General features: G+C 34.4%; 4 protein-coding genes across 7 annotated transcripts; 2 read left to right on the top strand and 2 right to left on the bottom strand.

Annotated features, from left to right (window-relative positions):
• Positions 1 to 282: 282 nt before the first annotated feature.
• On the top strand, positions 283 to 4,274 carry LOC123199555 (beta-glucosidase BoGH3B-like). 2 transcript variants are annotated; one of them, XM_044614590.1, is made up of 10 exons: positions 283 to 406; positions 1,008 to 1,232; positions 1,344 to 1,548; positions 1,634 to 1,724; positions 1,814 to 1,959; positions 2,590 to 2,833; positions 2,933 to 3,037; positions 3,136 to 3,318; positions 3,406 to 3,610; positions 3,695 to 4,274. In XM_044614590.1, the coding sequence occupies exons 2-10, from the start codon at positions 1,022 to 1,024 to the stop codon at positions 4,180 to 4,182; spliced, it is 1,878 nt and encodes a 625-aa protein (XP_044470525.1). In that variant the 5' UTR covers positions 283 to 406; positions 1,008 to 1,021; the 3' UTR covers positions 4,183 to 4,274. The 2 variants fall into 2 exon arrangements, with proteins under 2 accessions (XP_044470525.1, XP_044470532.1); XM_044614597.1 differs by lacking the exons at positions 283 to 406; positions 1,008 to 1,232 and having other exon boundaries at positions 1,371 to 1,548; positions 1,814 to 1,963.
• Positions 4,275 to 4,828: 554 nt separating this feature from the next.
• LOC123208306 (beta-glucosidase BoGH3B-like) lies at positions 4,829 to 8,548 on the top strand. Its single transcript, XM_044625722.1, has 9 exons — positions 4,829 to 5,409; positions 5,494 to 5,698; positions 5,784 to 5,874; positions 5,962 to 6,107; positions 6,801 to 7,044; positions 7,123 to 7,227; positions 7,324 to 7,506; positions 7,594 to 7,798; positions 7,911 to 8,548. Exons 1-9 carry the CDS (start codon positions 5,199 to 5,201, stop codon positions 8,396 to 8,398), a joined length of 1,878 nt encoding a protein of 625 aa, XP_044481657.1. The 5' UTR covers positions 4,829 to 5,198; the 3' UTR covers positions 8,399 to 8,548.
• A 396-nt stretch (positions 8,549 to 8,944) lies between these two features.
• On the bottom strand, positions 8,945 to 11,910 carry LOC123208308 (cilia- and flagella-associated protein 251-like). Of its 3 annotated transcripts, none has more exons than XM_044625726.1 (2): positions 11,753 to 11,910; positions 8,945 to 10,365 (listed from the first exon to the last, which is right to left on the bottom strand). In XM_044625726.1, exon 2 carries the CDS (start codon positions 10,355 to 10,357, stop codon positions 9,080 to 9,082), a length of 1,278 nt encoding a protein of 425 aa, XP_044481661.1. In that variant the 5' UTR covers positions 10,358 to 10,365; positions 11,753 to 11,910; the 3' UTR covers positions 8,945 to 9,079. The 3 variants fall into 3 exon arrangements, with proteins under 3 accessions (XP_044481661.1, XP_044481660.1, XP_044481662.1); XM_044625725.1 differs by lacking the exon at positions 11,753 to 11,910 and adding an exon at positions 11,624 to 11,648; XM_044625727.1 differs by lacking the exon at positions 11,753 to 11,910 and adding an exon at positions 10,495 to 11,577.
• Positions 11,911 to 12,788: 878 nt separating this feature from the next.
• Positions 12,789 to 14,359, bottom strand: LOC123208307 (UPF0481 protein At3g47200-like). Its single transcript, XM_044625724.1, has one exon. The coding sequence runs from the start codon at positions 14,322 to 14,324 to the stop codon at positions 12,897 to 12,899; it is 1,428 nt and encodes a 475-aa protein (XP_044481659.1). The 5' UTR covers positions 14,325 to 14,359; the 3' UTR covers positions 12,789 to 12,896.
• Positions 14,360 to 20,927: the final 6,568 nt, after the last annotated feature.

Genomic DNA, 20,927 nt, shown 5'->3' with positions numbered 1-20,927 from the left:
GATTTAATTTGAATTAAATAAATCAAATTTAAAGTAAGGATTAACTTAAATTCAAATAGAATTTAATCTTATCTTAATATAAATCATATATAATCTACACAAATGAAAATCATGTGTTGTTGATGTGTCATTTTAAGTGACATTGGCATATCATAAATTATATCTAGACTTTTTTTTTTAATTTCTAAGTCAAATTATTTGGTAAGCAATAAATTAAAAATGGACTAATCAAGTTCAAATTATATTTTAAGCCAAATCCATAAGTTTGAACTAATTTTTTATTCAGGTGAGCTGTACCTTTTAAAAAATGAAATGACAAAACTTTCTATAAATATCACCTCGGTCCTCCATTATCTTCAAAAGGAGAACTCTGTTTCTCTGTTTTTCTCCTTCTAGAGTTTTTACTGTAAGCTCTAAGCTCTCTCTAGTTTCTTGTATGTTTTTGTCGTATCCATGCATTGCTACTTTCATTTGAAATTCTGTTTGTTTCATGAGAAAGTGTAGGAAAAGGGAAGAATAACATTACATCCACGTGCATGAATAACAACGTATCAACTATTTTTCATGCTTTATCAGTTTTTGTTTTACCTTGATAATTGTTTGCTCTGAAATTCGCTTTTTCATTAAATGGGAAGTTTAATTTTATTCTTTGATGAAAGTCTGGAGAAGTTTTTCATGTTGTTATGTTGGTTTTTCCTGTAATGCAAATCTACACTGTTATGTGGGTGTATGGATACTAATCTTCAAAGGTTTGCTTCTCTGCGACACTCTTGTTCCAAGTTGTGGCTGTTTCATTGGTTACTTGAGAATTTTATGGTAGCTTTACTTGAGGAAATACCATATTCAGTTCTTAAATTTGATTTCAATCAATTGATTTTATTCCAAAATAATTCCTTTACATGTATTTGTTACTTTATATATGTTAGCATTCAATGTTCACCAAGAACTCTACAATTATTTTAATGGTGTTTTAATGACCTTCCTTTTTTTTGTTTTTTGATATTCAGGTGTTTAGAAAAAAATGGGTAGAAATTGTGTCTTCTTGATGGGGCTTCTACTTCTGTGTTGCTTAGCAGAAGCAGAATATATGAAATATAAAGACCCCAAACAACCGATAAATGTTCGAATTAACGACTTAATGAAAAGGATGACTTTGGAGGAAAAAATAGGCCAAATGACACAGATTGAGCGCAATGTTTCATCAGCTGATGTGATCAAGAATTACTTCATAGGTAAATTCTTTTCTCCCCTCGCTTTTGTCCTTTAAATGGAGTTTTCCCGGTTTAGAGATAATTGGAGAAAAGATTGAGGCATCTGGTTGAGCTAAAGTTAATTTTTGGCAGGGAGCTTGCTGAGCGGAGGAGGGAGTGTTCCAGCTAAAAAGGCTTCAGCACAGGATTGGATTGAAATGGTGAATGGCTTTCAAAAGGGTGCTTTGTCTACCCGACTTGGAATTCCCATTATTTATGGTATTGATGCTGTTCATGGCCACAACAATGTTTACAATGCAACAATCTTTCCTCACAATATTGGCCTTGGAGCTACAAGGCAAGTAAAATTAAAGAATCTTAACAAATAACATTATGCTAAAAGATCTAGCATTGGTAATGAGATTTTTCTTTCTTATCATCAGGGACCCTGAACTTGTGAAGAAGATAGGAGCTGCAACTGCACTTGAAGTTAGAGCTACAGGACTTCCATATGTTTTTGCCCCTTGCATTGCCGTACATTGTCGAATTCAACAACTAATGGATTTCAGGGTCGGATTCTTCAGATTAATTTTAGACTCCTGAGATATCTTATGTTTTTGCAGGTATGCAGGGATCCGAGATGGGGTCGATGCTATGAAAGCTACAGCGAAGATCCTAAGATTGTTCAAGCAATGACTGAGATTATACCAGGACTACAAGGAGATATTCCTACTGGCTCAAGAAAGGGTGTCCCGTATGTCTCGGGAAAGTAAGTAAATTTTTGGCTATTTAGTATTGCGTTCTGTAAGTTAAAGATGTATATTGCAGAACCTTTATTATTTTCCCGCTTTCTTAGAAGATTGTTAACATATGGAAACCTTTTGCTGTATGATTCTAAGATTAAATTTACACTTGTATATTTCCTCTACAAGGAAAGCCGTTCATCTACACTTTGTGAAAATGCGGGCAGTTTTAAGGAAATATTTTAAGCGCTCAAAGTCACTCATAGTTATAGATTTGCTTAGTTATAAAACTGTAAATTTGTCTTTAATTGTTAGTCAAATGCATCTGCCTTTATTCCTTCAAGTGCCTGCTCATTTCATGTTATCAATAGCTGTAAAAGTCAAAATTTGCAACCTCTGACTGGAGACAAGTTCTGGCAATTTAATTCTCTGTTTTATCCAGAAGAGGATAGATATTTCAGCAAAAGTTTGTTTAGACTTGTTTGCTGTCATGGTTAAAGAAAGTGATGGTATTGGACTATTGTTTGTTTAGACTTGTGTAAGGAATTTGTTCTTTGGACCACTGTTCCCCCAGCTTTGTAAACTGATAAAAACAAGATAAATTGTCTCTAATTTGAATTTTAATTTGATACAAATATTTGATTCTTTTTGTGCAGAAAAAAGGTGGCAGCTTGTGCTAAGCATTTTGTGGGTGATGGTGGGACAACCAATGGCATAAATGAGAACAATACTGTGATAGATAGACATGGTTTGCTTAGCATACACATGCCAGGCTACTATGACTCCATCATCAAAGGTGTGTCAACTGTCATGATCTCATACTCTAGCTGGAATGGAGTTAAGATGCATACTAACCGCGATCTTATCACCGGATTCTTGAAGAATACTCTTCAATTCAGAGTAAAATCAATTCTTTTGATGCGTAATTGAGGTTTTTTTTAAAAAAAAAAAATATATGTGAAGTTATTGACTGTGTATGAATCTTGTGATTTGGTCTAGGGTTTTGTAATCTCAGATTGGGAGGGTCTTGACAGGATAACTAGTCCTCCACATGCTAACTACACATACTCCATTGAAATGGCCATTAATGCTGGCATTGATATGGTGAGTTGTTAGTCTCATGAGTAAATGTACTTTATTATATTCCTATCTAATATTGGAAAAGTTTTCATCTTCTAATATTGAAACTTTATGTGTGGCAGGTCATGGTTCCAAATAACTATACAGAATTCATTAATGGTCTAACCTCCCTGGTAAAGAAAAATTTCATCCCCATGAGCCGCATTGATGATGCAGTGGAGAGAATTTTGAGAGTAAAGTTTGTGATGGGTCTGTTTGAGAATCCACTCGCTGATTACAGTCTGGTTGATCAGCTAGGAAGTCAGGTTTGTCAATAGTTAGGTAACATTTAATTCTGATGTTACAAGAACTAGCATTGAAAATTTCTTAATTTGATCCTGTTGCATATACAGGAGCACAGAGAATTGGCTCGGGAAGCTGTAAGGAAATCACTTGTGCTGCTAAAGAATGGGGAATCAGCTGATCATCCATTGCTACCTCTTCCTAAAAAGGCATCAAAAATACTAGTTGCTGGCACCCACGCTGACAATCTTGGCTATCAATGTGGTGGGTGGACAATTGAGTGGCAAGGACTTAGTGGCAACAACCTCACAAGGGGTAAATAGACTGCAATATTCTTATTCAACTATATTTAGTTGGTGTTATGCAGATACCAACTAACATGGCCTACATAATGTGCAGGCACTACTATCCTCACAGCCATTAAAAATACAGTTGACCAACAAACTGAAGTTGTCTTTGAGGAGAATCCGGATGCCAAGTTTGTGAAGTCCAACAATTTCTCTTATGCCATTGTGGTAGTTGGCGAACATCCGTATGCAGAGACATTTGGTGATAGCTTGAATTTGACAATCCCTGACCCTGGTCCAAGCACCATCACAAATGTTTGTGGAGCTGTAAAATGTGTTGTCGTTGTAATCTCCGGCCGACCAGTCGTGCTTGAACCATATGTTTCTTCTATGGATGCTCTTGTTGCTGCATGGCTGCCAGGATCCGAGGGTCAAGGAGTTTCAGATGTTCTATTTGGTGACTATGGTTTCACTGGGAAGCTTCCCCGGACATGGTTCAAGACTGTTGATCAGCTGCCTATGAATGTTGGTGATGCACATTATGACCCCCTCTTCCCATTTGGATTTGGCCTCACTACAAAACCTGCCACGGCTAGCTAGGCTGTTTACCTATTTTCAAACCATTTTTATAGAAATTGTAAGTTTAACCTATAATTTAATAGAATAAAAGAAATATTATACCGCTGTTATAAGGATTATCTTTAACATTTTTATTATTGTGACAATGCAAATAAAGATGAATTTAATTCAAGTTTACTTATAATATTATATATAATTATAATAAATATCAATTTGGTTATTAATAATAATGATTTTAAATTAAGATTTAAATTATTGCGTAATGATAAAAAATATTTTATTTTTAGACATAATTATTTTAAATTATTTTTTAGAATAACAAAATCAACATTAATTTTATAATATTTTAATGTTTAATATAAAAATAGTAATTAAATTATTTTATCGTAATAATCTTTTATTACCCAGTGCAACTGCCTTGAATGAAATTTATGACTGAGTTTATAGATAAATTTTGCACAAACAAATATTCCATAAATTAAAAAGAAATTTGTATAAATACCACCTGAATAAATACCACCTCTGTTTCTGTGTCTTTCTCTTTCTCAGTTCTTACTGTAAGTTCTTAGCTCTCTCTCTTTTTTTATTTCTCTGTCTTTGTTGTATGCATGCACTCCAACTTTCATCCATTTTCTGTTTGTGTCCTGAAAAAATGTTGGAAAAGGGAAGGACAACATTACAGCCATAATGATGACATTCATGCATAACGAGTTAACAACTTTCTTTCCTCACATTTCCGGGAATCCAAGTCTTTGACAATTTTCTGCCTGCAATTTTCTTTCTTCTAGCTTTTTACTGTTTCTTTGGTTATTCAATATGGGAGCTTTACTTGAGAATTTGTTGTATACAAGTCTTTCTTGATGATTTTCTTGAATTTGATTTCAAACTATTGGCTTTTTTTTCTTTTTTCCCTGATCCAAAATTGTTGCTTTATATGTGCTGATCATTCAATGTTCAGGAAGAACTTTACAGTTATTCAAATGGCATTTTAATTGATAGTGTTTTGTTGTTTCTTGCAAATTCAGGTATTAATAAAAATGGGTAGAAAATGTATCTTCTTGATGGGGCTTCTGCTTCTGTGTTGCTCAGCAGAAGCAGAATATATGAAATATAAAGACCCCACGCAACTCATAGGTGTTCGAATCAAGGACTTAATGAAAAGAATGACTATGGAAGAAAAAATAGGCCAAATGACACAGATTGAACGTAATGTTTCATCGGCTGAAGTGATGAAGAAATACTTTATAGGTAAAATCAATCCTTAGTTTTGTGTTTTGTCCAGAAAGAAGGGAGTTCTTCCAGTTAAGCTAAATATATATAACTTTTTCACAGGGAGCCTGCTGAGTGGAGGAGGAAGTGTTCCAGCTCCAAAAGCTTCAGCAAAGGCTTGGGTTAAGATGGTGAATGGTTTTCAAAAGGCTGCTTTATCTACTAGACTGGGGATTCCAATGATTTATGGCATTGATGCTGTTCATGGCCACAACAATGTTTACAAAGCAACAATCTTTCCTCACAATATTGGCCTTGGAGCTACAAGGCAAGTAAATTTAAAGAATCCTAAAATTTAACATGATGCTAAAATATTTAGCATTGATGATGAGAATTTCTTTCTTGTTAATCAGGGACCCTGAACTTGTGACAAGGATTGGAGTTGCGACTGCATTAGAAGTTAGAGCTACAGGAATTCAATATGCTTTTGCACCTTGTATTGCGGTACATTATCAAATTCAACAACTAATTGACATCAGGATAGATTCTTTACTTAATAAAAGACTCCTCATAAATCTTTGACCTACACAGGTTTGCAGGGATCCGAGGTGGGGTCGCTGCTATGAAAGTTACAGTGAAGATCCTAATATTGTTCGTGCAATGACTGAGATTATACTGGGACTACAAGGAGATGTTCCTGTCGGTCCTCGAAGGGGTTTCCCATTTGTTGCTGGAAAGTAAGAGATCTGTGCTATATACGAATACAATCTCTTCAAGTTACAGATGAATGCTGCAAATATTTTGCTTATTTATCTTTTTGCATTCTGGCTGATACCTGACATTATAATTAGCAACACATACAATAAATTATCTCAGTAGAAGACTATTAGCATAATGAAAATTTTCTGTATATTTCTATGATTAAATTTACAGCTATGTTTTCCCATTACAAGGGTAATCGACCATGCATGCAGAGCTGCATGCATTTATTAGGTACATTCAGGTACATTCAACAAATGCATTCTGCACTTATTCCTTCAAGTTTCTATCCCATTAAGGTTATTAGTAGCTGTAAAGGTCAATTTTTGCTACTTCTGAAAGGAGTCAAATTGTAACGCCCTTGGTTCAAGAGCCCAACCCATCGTCAAAATATTGTTCGCTTTGGATGTACAACTATCTAATTCTCTTTCTTACCTAGAAGATGAAAGATATTTCAGCACAAATTTTGTTTAGACTTGTCTGAGGACAATGTGCTGTGGACCACTGTGTCTGCTAGTTATAAGAACTGAAAATTACAAGATTAAATTTACAGTCTCAAATCTTCATTCTAATAATGAATTGTCCAGTAAAACAAGATTGGAATAGGACATTCAAAACTAATGGCATTCTGGTTTTCAAAATAATAAGGAAGTTTTGATTTTATTGTGCAGAACAAAGGTTGCAGCTTGTGCTAAGCATTTTGTGGGTGATGGTGGGACAATCAATGGCATAGATGAGAACAACACTGTGATAGATAGACATGGTTTGTTCAGCATACACATGCCAGCATTCTCTGACTCCATTGCCAAGGGTGTGTCTACTGTCATGGTCTCATACTCTAGCTGGAATGGAGTTAAGATGCATGCTAACCGTGATCTTATCACTGGATATTTGAAGAATACTCTTTGCTTCAGGGTATAATTGATTATTTGTTATATAATTGAGGTTTTGACATCTATGTTAACTGAGAGTGAATCTTGTGAATTTTTTTAGGGTTTTGTCATCTCCGATTGGGAGGGTATTGACAGGATCACTAGTCCTCCGCATGTTAACTACACATACTCCATTGAAATGGCAATCAATGCTGGCATTGATATGGTGAGTTATTGGTATATGAGTTTATGGGCTTTATCAGATTTTTATCAAATTGGAGCAAAGTTTTATCTTCTAATACTTAAATTGTATGTGTTGCAGGTCATGGCCACAGATAAATATACAGAATTCATTGATGGTCTAACCTCTCTGGTAAAGAAAAATGTCATCCTCATGAGCCGCATTGACGATGCAGTGAAGAGAATTCTTAGAGTCAAGTTTGTGATGGGTCTGTTTGAGAATCCACTCACTGATTACAGTCTGCTTGATCAGCTAGGAAGTCAGGTTTGTCAATAGTTGGGTAAGATTTAATTCTAATGTTACAAGAACTAGCATTGAAAAATTCTTAATTTGGTCCTGCTACATATACAGGAGCACAGAGAATTAGCTCGGGAAGCTGTACGGAAATCACTTGTGCTGCTAAAGAATGGTGCATCTGCTGATCAGCCATTGCTACCTCTCCCTAAGAAGGCATCAAAAATACTAGTTGCTGGCACCCACGCTGACAATCTTGGCTATCAATGTGGTGGATGGACTATTGAATGGCAAGGGCTTAGTGGCAACAGCATCACAAGTGGTAAGAAATTCTTTCTGATCAGTAAAAGCAAAGATTGATTGAGATACCAGACTATGTAAGACCATGGGCATCTCCAACTATATGGTACTAACATGACCTATATAACGAGCAGGAACTACTATCCTCACAGCCATAGAGAATACAGTTGATCGACAAACGGAAGTCGTCTTTGAGGAGAATCCAAAAGCCAACTTTGTGAAGTCCAACAATTTCTCTTACGCCATTGTTGTAGTTGGTGAATATCCGTATGCAGAGATGAAGGGTGACAACCAGAACTTGACAATCCCTGATCCTGGTCTGAGCACCATCACAAATGTTTGTGGAGCTGTAAAATGTGTTGTTGTTGTAATCTCTGGCCGTCCGGTTGTGTTGGAACCATATGTTTCGTCAATGGATGCTCTTGTTGCGGCCTGGCTGCCAGGATCAGAGGGTCTCGGGGTTACTGATGTTCTATTTGGTGACTATGGTTTCACCGGCAAACTTCCCCGAACATGGTTCAAGACTGTTGATCAGCTGCCTATGAATGTTGGTGATGAACACTATGACCCCCTCTTCCCATTTGGATTTGGCCTCACTACAGAACCTACCATGGCTAGCTAGACTATTTACCGATTGAGAATTATCTAGTTTAGAGCCAGTTTTTACAATTTTCATATTTTTAAGAAACCTAGTTATTATGGAACAAGTCTTTGTGCATTTTAACTACAAATCATTAGAATAAAATAAACGTCATAATGTTTTTTTTGGTAAGTTAAACGTCATAATGTTGTTACAACAACTTCTGCAATGTTTTATTTCCAACAACCATTTCTCATCAAGGAACTAAAATCAAAATTTGCTGACTTTTAACCAGACCCACTTAAACATCTTCCTAGATTTTGTATCCAAGCAAGAAATACGAATTTCACACTATTAAACATTGATAGTTTCATACACCACGATGTAAGGTTCTCCCAAAAAAACTTGACATCCATAGAGACTATGCAGTTGGCACCGTTTCACCCTAGCATTAAGCAGTGAATGCTGTTTTGATAACCTAGAAGGAAATAATACCGTTGTGATTCATCTAGGAGTGGCAAGTGAGGGCAGAACACAAGCAGTGGAGTAAATAAAAGGTCAATCACGAGATCTTCGCTCAGTACAAGATGAAGCAAGATGTTGATTTATTCTTCACAAGTAGTAGAGGGGTGTTTTATTCACAAAGAGAAACATATACGCCTACAAAAACGTTCACACTACATCAAAGAAAGGATATGTATAATCATGTATCATAGTGTGATGCTATTCAGCCACAGTCCCAGTTTTATCTGTTTCCTTCTGAGTCATATCACCACACTCATGCTCAATTTCTTTAATCTGCCTCAGAATGTCAGCCTTTTTCTCCACGAGAGCGTCTATTTTGACATTAATCTTCTCCACCTTCTGTTTTAGCTTATCAATATTCTTGCTCTTGGCCTTCCCATCAAGTTTTCTTTTTTTCTCTGACTTTGTCTTTTCTTTTCCTTTCTGCTTCTCCTCTCCTTCACGATCTAATTCTTTCTCACTTTCTTCTATTTGAATCTCCCTGGAGGCCACTTCAACCTCACCCTTTACCCCATCCTTTTCTTTCTTCTTCTCTTTCTCCTCTTTCTCTTTCTTTTTTCCTTCTTTCTCTTCATCTTTGTCATCTTTCCCCTCATGCTTGCAAGCCTTGCGCTCTTTTATCTTCTCCTTATCTTTCTTTTTCTTCATCTTCTTCTCTTCTTTCTCCTCACTTTCATCCTTTTTCTTCTTCTCTTTGTTCTTTTCCTTATATTCATCTCCATCTACATCTTTGGTTACTTCAACCACTTCATCTTTTTGCTTTTTATCTTTTTTCTCCTTACCTTGCTTTTTCTTCTCATCTTCTTTCTCCTCACCCTCACCCTCTTTCTTCTTCTCCTTCTTCTCTTCCTCCTCATCTTCATCCTTGTGCTTCTTCTTCTTCTTCTTCATCTCTTCTTCCTCATCTTCATCCTTGTGCTTTTTCTCCTTCTTCTTCTCCTTCTTCTTCTCTTCTTCCTCAACTTCATTGTTGTGCTTCTTCTCCTTTTTCTTCTCTTCTTTCTCCTTACCTTCACCTTTATTTCTCTCATCCTCTGTTTTAGTTTTTACCCCAAATTCTTCCTCTATCTTTTCCTCTGACTCTCCATCTTTCTTCTTCTTTTTCTCTTCGTTTTCCTTTGAGTGTTCCCCCTTTAAATCCTTCTCTTTTTTATCCTTTTTCTTCTCTTCTTTTCCTTTGTCTTTCTTTTTCTGCTGTTTATCTTCATCCTTCGTCTCTTTCTCCTTTACCCTTGACTTTGACTCTTCATCCTTTTTCTTTGATTTCTTGTCATCCTTTTCTTCATGTTTATGTTCCTCGCCCTTGTGTTTTTTTTTTTCCTTCTCCGCTGATTTGCTCTTCAATTCGATTTCCACTTCAGTCTTTGGTTCCTTCTCAACTTTTGGTTCTATTTCTTTGGTCTTGACTTTGATATGCAGTTCTTCCTTCTTGACACTATCTTCTCCTCTTACAATGGATTCAGATTTGTCTTCCATCCTTGAACCTTCACAAAATTCAAAATGTACAAGATAAGCACTTATTGATTAAGTCAGGTAACCTGAAAAAATTGTGTAGGCTGGGGAGCAAAAACCATTTAAGATAAACAACAAAAGGTAGAGTTTCAAATGAATACATAAACCACATTCTGTATCCAGGGTTGACTACAATGAGCTCTTGCTAGAAAGTTTTTCACTGCATCTGAACAATTTCATCTACCAAACATTGGGATTAAGCATGAAAAAAAACTAAAATGAGCCAGAAATTGTAACAACATTTCAATTAAGCGAAATCAGAAGTCAGTGTAAAGCAAAAAAGAGGAACACAGTAGAAATATTACATGACGTTTTCAAGACAATCAATAAAATAGCTTTCAAACCATTTAACCCCATTTTCAGTATTATAAGACTAAACTGATGTTCTACTTAAAAAAAAAAAAAGGAAAAATAGCACGTTTCTGCTTGTATAAAATAAGCAGAACAGGAAAAATACCAATACAGATGCTACTTTCTATTCTAAACACATTATTCTTTCCACATCTAGAATGCAAGATCTTTAATTTTTATCCAGCATTTACCTAACAAATAAACTGATCAAAGTCAGCCAAAATAAGTAGAAAATAATTTGTGTAGATAACTAGTCTGTCAGAGTTTTCATAACCCTATAATCAAATCCCGTGTCACTTCCAGAAAATAAGTCCAATCATGTATAACAACAGTAGTTAAAAAATTTACCAAAAAAATATCAGAGACATGCAAGGTTCCAAATTTCTTCAGACTTTTATCTTCGTGAAAAAAAAAAAATGCAAGAACATCAAGAGAATCTAATAAAAAAACAATCAAATGTCAATGATCCTCCTTTGTCTTTGAATCCCTAGCTTCTCTTAGCAGAGATAAAGTAAGCAAAAAAATCCGTCAAGATAACATATTTTCTGTAACAATAATCCAATATCCTGCCTTATTATCCTCTCTAGACACACAGTCCATCAATGGCTTTGCAACCCAAAAGGTATCTTGACATATTAGAAGCTTGCAGATTATTTAACCAATCCTTATCTTATCATTTCTAAACAATTCGATATGTGAATTATCTAGGAGTGTTACATTTTCCTAAATAACTAAAACTCTAGATGGTTAAAGGCATCATATATCACAAACTCTAATTCTACTTCCATCCCATCTACTGAGAATTAATTTCTGCAACATCAAAATTCACAAATACAGATTCAATCTTAACAGAAACAAGCAACTATTACTGGATCAAACCTTTTAACATGACACAATCAAAGCAAGATCAGTCCACGAACATCTCAAAATCACACAATTAACTATGAAAAGAAACAATACAACATGAAGAACACACAAATTTCAGACAAAGTAAAGAAAAGGAAATACCCGAATCTGCGTAATGTTCAAAAGAAGATGATCAAAAGAATAAAAGATGATTTGAAGGGAGAAGCGTTGACGCGGAGCATTTATAGGGAGTGAGCTTTGGTAGAGTCACCTGGAAACATCAAGTCGGTTCTACGTGTAAACAATTTTATGAGTTGGAGAGTTTGGTTGGTACGTGCACCTCGGGTGATTTTAAAGCTTTCTTCTTAGCGTGTTGAGATTTCCATTCAAAACCGTGTGCCTGGTGGGCCGACGTCCTTTCTATAACGATGAAACCAGATGCAATATGGACCCAAACGAGAAATTTGAAGAAGTGGGCTTCAGCCCATAGTTGATGTTCTCCAATAGGCCTGCCAAGTCCAAGGTCCCATTTTTTGGTCTAAAAAATTTTGTTCCGGGCCAAACAGAATTCGGGTCTCAAACGGGTTTGAACAAAAATATTGCCCATTCAATTATCAAACTCGAAAATCTTTTATGGGAAGGTGTATATTTGTTAGGTTCTCACTTTTTAAACATACAAGGGATTGTGCAGTTTTTTTCTGGGTTTTTAAAATTACAGAATTTATCCAAAATAGACTTGAAGCTCGAAAAAATTTAATAAACAAAGTCTTAATATAAAATTTGAGATACAAATGGGCAAACCCAAAGCTCAAACCTAAAATGTTTTTATGAGTCCAAACTTGATCAAGTCAGACCCGATTCAGAAGGCAATTTACAATCCCATCATTTTTTCTTTATTACACTTTATCTATCAAATATTAAATTTTCCAAGTTCCTCTTTTATTTGATTTTCTTTATTAAATAAATCCTTCCATTTTCTTAATAAAATAAGTGAATAGAAAATTGAATAGAAGAAACCAACTGGAAGCATATAATATGCGTATCCTTATTAGCATCTTCTTTGGTAATGGTTGCAAGCATCATAAATCTTAGAATGTTTCCCAGTTAGAAGTGAAAGATTCCTGAACCGAGAAATCTGAGCCCTGTAAAGTTGGAACTTGGAACAGTTTACTTTAATAAAATAAAACTTGCAGTCCAATGACTCACAGCTTAGATTTTATTGGAACTAGTTAAACACACACATGCAATCGCCTCACATAAACAAAGACACAAGAAATTGTAAAAAATGTACTTACGTGGCAGTGTATTAGCAATTACTAGGTCCCCAGGATTCATAAGTCTGAAGAACACTGAGGACAAGTGCTAAAATTGCACCAATGAAAGCAAGAACCGTCCAAGGGCTGTTGAAATGATCATGCAGCCACTCTGCCAGCCAAATCTTCAACCTGCTTTTGTAATGCTTTTCTATCCCATCTTTAACAACCGCATAGGCATTTGGGTGTGACACCAAATTATCAGCTATCTCATTGAAAAGATCAGCAACCTGTTGATCACTTCCCAGAAAATTCAGAAGTATACCTTTTTTTCGAAGCTCCTTAACATCTTCAGCATGGTCAATAAGCGAATCCATCAAGCATATGTATGAAGAAATTCCGAAATCGTCTGGCCCATTGGGGCTGAACTCGTATGCCACCAAGTTTAGAAGCATAGATTTTGATGAATCATCGATGTATATTTGTGGAAGTTTCAGGATTCCTGCAAGATACCCGGATTTAAAATCAACGTCTGTGAATCTGTTAGTCTTGCTCGGCCTGAAATGGATTCCCACTTCCTTCAGCTCCTTCGCTGACCGGTATGAAAACCAGTCACTGCAATCGTGAGGAGGCTGTCGAGTCAAAACGGCTTTGTCAAAGAGACTGCTGCGAATGAGGTCTAGAAGATGAGCTGGTTCACTTTCAAATGTTCCAGCAATTCCCTCCACATCCAGCGCGGCTTTTCTCTTCCCAAAAGCTACATTACCTAGAAAACTTTTTAGGTTTGTCTTGTGGCTTTGAGGAGGAAGACTGCGAATTTGTGTAACAAACTTATTTAACATCGTCTTCTTTCTGTTTTCATTTCCAAACTTGAAGCTCAATTCATTGAGGACTTGAAAAGGAATTTGATTCTCCAGTAAGATCAAGTCGCGTTGAACAAGAGCTATCATGTTGTTTTTAATCTTCAAGGCGTCTCGTTCTTCTCGTGCAGTGCAGTAGATGAACTGGAGGAGGAAGCAGGCATCGAGAAACATCATTTTAGAAAACTCCTCGTCGCTGAATTTGGCGACGGAGCTCTGGTCAGCGTAGCATTCTTTTGCAGCTTTCGCCATGGATCTGACCTTCTGATACAACTCTTTAAGCAACTTTAAGTCCCCATTTACATACTGGCGCGCCATTGTAAGTTTGTGCTGCTGCATTAACTCAAGCCTGGGATCTCCATGGTGATAAGGACCGATCGAAACCACTAGAGGATCATAACAGCCACTGTTTTCTTCAACATCACGAAGCATCCCTGGAACTCTCTCTATCTTCGCCGAGGTCACCTCCTGCTGATTCTTCAAGCTTTGGCCATTCACGATAAAGCCCAGCCACTGATTTTCATCATCAGAAACAGCAGCGGGTGTATTGGCACCATTTTTATGGACTACAATGCTCTCCAGGCTGCTGGAACCAGCTTCTCCTTGTCTTTGATCTGCCATTACTTAAAACTCCGCAAGTATGATTTTCTTATGTGAGTTTCTGCAAATTAATGTAGCAACTCCTGAGCTTATAAACTTGGTGAAACAAGCCAAATGTAATTAATTAAAGGGCAACTTCTGATTTGGAGCAAGTATCTCAACCTTTCTTTGATATGAAGCTGAGAATTGTTGCTGTTGCTATCTTTTCCAAAGTGCATTTCAAGCAAAAAGTAGTAGAAATGGTTGAAGCCAACCCAACCATCTAGGTAACTTGTTATAGATTTATAGATTTGAACCCCAAGATATTTCAATCCAAACAATATCATAGCAAAAAAATAGAAAAATAATAACACGATATACTTGGTTCGGATTTCGTAAAAAAAATCTTATATCCAAGGTAGAAGTATTTCTTTGGTCAAATACACTATTATCAAGTTCGATTACAGAATACAAACACACGGATCTTAACTTTTGTACAACCAAACAGTATACAAACCATATACAAGATAAAAACAAAGTCAAAGAGAACCTGACTCCACCAGAGAGATGCCATCAATCAAACTCAAAAAACCAAAACTCCTTCACAACGCCGAGAGATGCAAGAAACCAGAGAAAAAAAAAATCAGCAGCCTCTCGCCTTCTATTTCCTCTCATATATAGTTCATGACAACACAAGACTTAAAAATTGAGTGAAAGCCCAACAAAATGACAGAATTGCCCTTACTTAATAAAAGTAATGACTCATGCATCTTTAACAATACAATTACAGTTATGCCCTTATAGTTTGAAACAAAATATTACAAACTCCACCTTGTTAAAAACTATAAGACTCAAAAACTATGAATTCAACTAGTAAAACACCTCTACAAGATATACTCATACACTTCCAATATGTAACAAGTCTAAGGCAATCTTAAACTTGTTTATTGGAACAACTTTTGTCAAAATATCAGCAGAATTGACCTCTGAAGCAATTTTTTCCAGAATTATCTGACTTTTAGACAAAATTTCTCTTATAAAATGCAACCTAACATCTATATGTTTTGTTTTTTTAATGAAAAACACTATTTCTAGACAAATGTATTACACTTTGTGAGTCATAATATTCACAGGAGTGCCACAACTCAACCACAACTCTTCTATTATACCTTTCAGCCAAAAAGCTTCTTTAGTGGCCTCTGTTAATGCAACATACTCAGCTTCTATTGTAGCAAAACAACAATATGTTGAAGGCAACTCTTCCAACTTATCATATTATCATCATATATGAAAATATATCCAGTTAGAGACCTCCTCTTATCTAAATCTGCAGCATAATCTGAATCACAGTATCCTTTAACAAGTAAATTGTTAGTATCAGATGTAATATATACAAGACCAAAAATCACATAAACCTTTCAAATATCTCAACACTCATTTAACAACATTCTAGTGTGTTTTACAAGGTTTTCCCATAAACCTACTCACCAAATTGATTGCATAAGTGATATCAGGTCTGGATCCTATCATAGCGTACATTAGACTACCTACCACATTTGCATAAGAAATCTTTTCATATATTCATATTCATCAGTAGGCAAATCATGTAATACAAACATCAATTTGAAATGAGCTCCTATAGAAGTATTAACAGATTTAGCATCATGCATACCATACAATTCAAGAACTTTTTTAACATACACAGATTGAGACAGAGTTAAAATACCTCTAATTTTATCTCTGTTAATATCCATGTATAAGATTCTTTTTGCAGGTTCTAAATCTTTTATTTCAAATTCATCTTTTAACAATTTTTTTAACTTATTCAAATCACTTATTTTCTTTGAGACAATAAGCATATCATCTACATATATCAACAAGTAAACATAACTGCCTGTTTTAATTTTACAAAAGTAAACACAATTATCAAAGTTACTTCTAGAAAAGCCAATGAAGAGCATATAATCATCAAACCTTTTGTACCATTGTCTTGGTGTCTGTTTTAGGGCATACAATGACCTTTTTAGTAAGCAAACTATATCTTCAAATCCAGGTTTTACAAAACCCTCTGGTTGCTCCATTTTTATGGATAATAATGCCTCTCCAGGCTACTAGAACCAGCTTCTCCTTGTTTTTGATCTGTCATTGCTTAAAACTCTGCAAGTATGATTTTCTTATATGAGTTTCTGCAAATTAATGTAGCAACTCCTGAGCTTATAAACTTGGTGAAACAAGCCAAATGCAATTAATTAAAGGGCAACTTCTGATTTGGAGCAAGTATCTCAACCTTTCTTTGTTATGAAGCTGAGAATTGTTGTTGTTGCTATCTTTTCCAAAGTGCATTTCAAGCAAAAAGTAGTAGAAATGGTTGAAGCCAACCCAACCATCTAGGTAACTTGTTGTAGATTTATAGATTTGAACCCCAACATATTCTGATCCAAACAATATCACAACGAAAAAACAAAAAAATAATAACACGATATACTTGGCTCGGATTTCATAAAAGTAATCTTACATCCAAGGCAGAGATGTTTCTCTAGTCAAATCTACTATTATCAAGTTCGATTATAGAATACAAACACACAGATCTCAACATTTGTACAACCAAACAATAAACAAACCATATACAAGATAAAAACAAAGTCAAAAAGGACCTGACTCCACCGGAGAGATATCGTTAATCGAACTCAAGAAGCCAAAACTCCTTCACAGCACTGAGAGATGCAAGAAACCAAAGAAAAAAAAAAACCAGTAGCCTTACGCCTTCTATTTCCTCTCATATGCAATTCACAACAACACAAGACTTATATACTTTGGGTAAAATGAGTGAAAACCTAGCAAAATGACAGAACTGCCCTTAATAAAAGTAATGACTCATGCATCTTTAACAATATAATTATAGCTATGCCTTTATAGTTTGAAAGAAAATATTACATAACTACTTAATCATTTTTAAGAACAAGAAAAGTTTGAAATTACTTTTCATTCTTGTTTAAACAAATTTAGCAACAGAATCAATATTTTCTTCAAATCTAACATAAGATTTTTATATTTAGAAACGATGCCACCTTAAAAGATATTGACGCCTAAAGTGAATTATATATAGTATAAATGACTAGTCTGACAGAACTCCATTTTCAAGTATTCTAGCCTTACCTTGATCTATAGACACTTTACTTGAGCAACATATCTTAACTAGGTGTCCTTTTTTGAGCCATGAAACATGTGGGATGCAGAATATGGGACCACTCCAATGGCAATGGCAAACTCTGAAGCAAGGCATAAAGTGAAGTAGTCAATGATTCTTTTAGTATGTCAATAAATAAGAGTGGGGTACAAATATAAATCTTGTACAAGGAAATCTATCATCTTCAAGAGGCGTGTCAATCTTCTCTTATAATGCATTAGATGAGCTAACTCTGAACATTCTTAATAAAATTTTTATTTAGAACTTTCAAATAAAATATTTAGGTCCAAGGTTTTTTTCAATAATTTATAATCAAATAAATCATAAATCATAGAGGCTAAATGAAATATTTATATCTCAATGGAGACGTCTAGCAATTATGAATTAAATTTTAAAATATCAAAATTTAATTTTAAAAACATCCTTTGACAATCTATAAAAAGCAAATATAAATCTTAGTGCTAAAACATAAAAAAACTCAATTACAGTTTCTGTCCACATATAGGCGCTTCACTGGCCTTTATTCTACCATTTCTAACATACAAATTGAATTCTATATTAGATTTGAAGACAAGATTGGTAATCTGGTTGAATAGTGAAACCCAATTAGATAACTACTTTTTATCACCTAATTATCCCATTTAGATAATTATTTTTCATTCCCGTTTAAAAAAATTTAGCCACATAATCAATCTTTTCTTCGAATATAACGAAGAATTTGAATATTAAAACGATGCTGCCTCATAAGATATTGATACCTAAAGTGAAAATGCGTCACACGTTACTATAATCTTATAATCTTCTGTCACAAGTTTCATCTTCAATATTACAAATTTTATATTTCATGGTATAAATGTCTAACAAAACTCTGTTGCTAAGAATCAAATTGGGTGTATATAATTTTCTTGTAATTTTATTGATAACTCACAAACTCAGACTTTATTCGAACTAGTTACAACACACATGTTTCAGATTTTATTTGAACTTGTTACAAGCACACACATGCATTCAGTCTTACATAAACAGGAACAGGAAATGGCAATAATGTAGTGGTGTATCAGCAATTACTTAGACTTGACGGATTCATAAGCCTGAATAAAACTCAGATTAAGTTCTAAAATTGTAGCAAAAAACCCAAAAACCGACTAGGATAGGTGAAATACTCATGCAGGCACTCTGCCAACCAAATCTTTATCAAGTTTTTGTAATGCTTTTCTATCTTTCCTTTAACAACCGCATAGGCATGCGGGTGTGCCACCAAATTATCAGATAATTCATTAAAAAGATCAGCAACCTGTCGATCACTTCCTAGAAAATTCAGAAGTTTACCTTTTTTTCGAAGCTCCATAACATCTTCAGCATGATCAACGAGCGAATCCATAAAGCATATGTATGAAGAAACTCCGAAATCGTTGGGACCATTGGTGCTGCATTCGTGGGCTACCATGTTTAGAAGCCCACGAATTCCAAGATGATTCAAAAAAGTAAAGACTTTGTTGAATTTTGGATTCGCTGAAACTTCCACAAAAAAGACCATTGGTGCTGCATATGTATGAAGAAACTCCGAAATCCATAAAGACTTTGTTGAATCATCAATGCATATTTGTGGAAGTTTCAGATAGCCTCTAAAATAACACATTGACTGAAAATCAACGTCCGTGAATTTGTTAGTCTTGCTAAGCCTGAAATGGATGCCCACAGCCTTAGGCTCCCTGGCTGACCGATGAGAAAACCGATATTAAAATTATTAAAACACATTTTAATAATTTATAAATTCATAGATTATTTAATAGTATTTGTTTTAATATCTCAAGTGATGTGAGATACCCATATCTCTTTCGTGTTTATCAATTTGAGATTTGATGAGAGGTGTTACATAACTTTAAACACTTTTCTTGGACAATATTGTTGCCTTCTTAATTTTATTTAAATAAAATATTTATGTTTTTAATTTTAATTTATTATTTAATTGAATTTTGATTAAAGATAGTTTTTCCTGTCAAGTAGACTCTACAATTAAATAATAGTTTCATTCTTATTTCTAAAAATCAATGTAAAAGGAAAACTATTAGAACAAAAATAGATTTTTGAGATATTAGTTCTCTTAAATAAATATTTTACATGAGGTCTTGTCTCTTTCAAAGAGTCTATTATATCTCTTTATGCGGAATTATACTATTTAGTGTCGATGGCAACCGACCCTTGGAACAAGAGAGAATGTCCAAGTAAATGAATTTAGTATTATTGTTTATCGTAAAATTTAAGATTATTGTTTGCGATAAATCTAGATTTTTTTTCTTTTTTACTTTTTTGGTCTTTAATCATTGCTTGATGAGGATTGTATAGCCAATCCGGGTGAATCAAATCATTATCCTCCAATTGGAGAACAATCTTACAACTCAAGGTTGCTCAATTACCAATCTTGGAATTGCTGATAAAGAGATAATCATGTACCATCTCACTTATGACTCTACAACTTTGGAATGTTTTATAATCTTTACTTTAAAAAAGATTTCTTCAATTTATTCTATTAAGCTGATGGCCCTATCACAAGAACAATCCAAAGCTTGAAGTACTTTCAATTTCATTAATATTTAATGCAAAAACAAAAATAATAATAATGATGGTATTTTGAATTTTATTAATATTTAAAGCAAAATAAGGTAGCATTTTCAATTTCATCAATGTTTAAAGCAAAAAAGCACTGTAATTTATAATTAAGTCTGGATAACAGTCTGGAAAAGTGCTAAACTTGCACCAACAAAAGCAAGAACTGTCCAAGGGCTTGTGAAATAAGTATGCAGCCATTCTGTCAACCAAATCTTAAACCTGGTTTGTAATGCTCTTCTATTCCATCTTTCCCAATATCATAGGCATGCAAGTTAGCTCATCAACAATTTAATTGTGGAAGTTTCAGATATCCAGAACGTTCTAAGATTTAATTTATTGGAAAAAGCACCTTCAATCACATGCAAACCCTTTACTTTTGTCGCCAGAAAAAATGATTTTTCATATTAGAATTAAACATATATCATTAATAAATTGAATTGCTTCACAATGAAAGAGTATTTATTAATGTTTTGTAAGTACAGAAATTAAAATAAAATATTCAATTTGTCTGAGTCAATTACACAAAATAAGTAATATTATATACAACCAGTTTTAAGTATTTAATTAAATATATAAATTATATTTCTTCGTGTTATTCGGTTATTATTTTTATCTTTAATTTAAAATTTTTAATCACAATATAACACATTAAACAGAATATAACATATCATTTGAGTCTTAAATAAATACTCAAAACTAAATATATATAATTTTATTCCTTATAACTCAGATTTTATCTAAACTAGTTACAACACACACACCTGTCAAGTTTTATTATTAGAACTGGTTACAACACACACATGTATTACCCTCACACAAACAAATACAGGAAATAAGGTAGTAGTGTA

The sequence above is a fragment of the Mangifera indica genome, chromosome 2 (genome assembly GCF_011075055.1).
Source record: "Mangifera indica cultivar Alphonso chromosome 2, CATAS_Mindica_2.1, whole genome shotgun sequence".
In the NCBI taxonomy this organism is placed as follows: domain Eukaryota; kingdom Viridiplantae; phylum Streptophyta; class Magnoliopsida; order Sapindales; family Anacardiaceae; genus Mangifera; species Mangifera indica.
This window is presented reverse-complemented; position numbering and strand designations above follow the sequence as displayed.

Bases quoted from the DNA above. Each gene is read 5' to 3' on its own strand.
- LOC123208307 (XM_044625724.1), bottom strand. From the start codon at position 14,324: ATGGCAGATCAAAGACAAGGAGAAGCTGGTTCCAGCAGCCTGGAGAGC.
- LOC123199555 (XM_044614590.1), top strand. From the start codon at position 1,022: ATGGGTAGAAATTGTGTCTTCTTGATGGGGCTTCTACTTCTGTGTTGC. The intron at 1,233-1,343 runs GTAAATTCTTTT...AATTTTTGGCAG, and splicing joins GATCAAGAATTACTTCATAG to GGAGCTTGCTGAGCGGAGGA. The intron at 3,038-3,135 runs GTGAGTTGTTAG...TATGTGTGGCAG, and splicing joins TTAATGCTGGCATTGATATG to GTCATGGTTCCAAATAACTA.
- LOC123208306 (XM_044625722.1), top strand. From the start codon at position 5,199: ATGGGTAGAAAATGTATCTTCTTGATGGGGCTTCTGCTTCTGTGTTGC. The intron at 5,699-5,783 runs GCAAGTAAATTT...CTTGTTAATCAG, and splicing joins ATTGGCCTTGGAGCTACAAG to GGACCCTGAACTTGTGACAA. The intron at 7,045-7,122 runs GTATAATTGATT...GAATTTTTTTAG, and splicing joins AGAATACTCTTTGCTTCAGG to GGTTTTGTCATCTCCGATTG.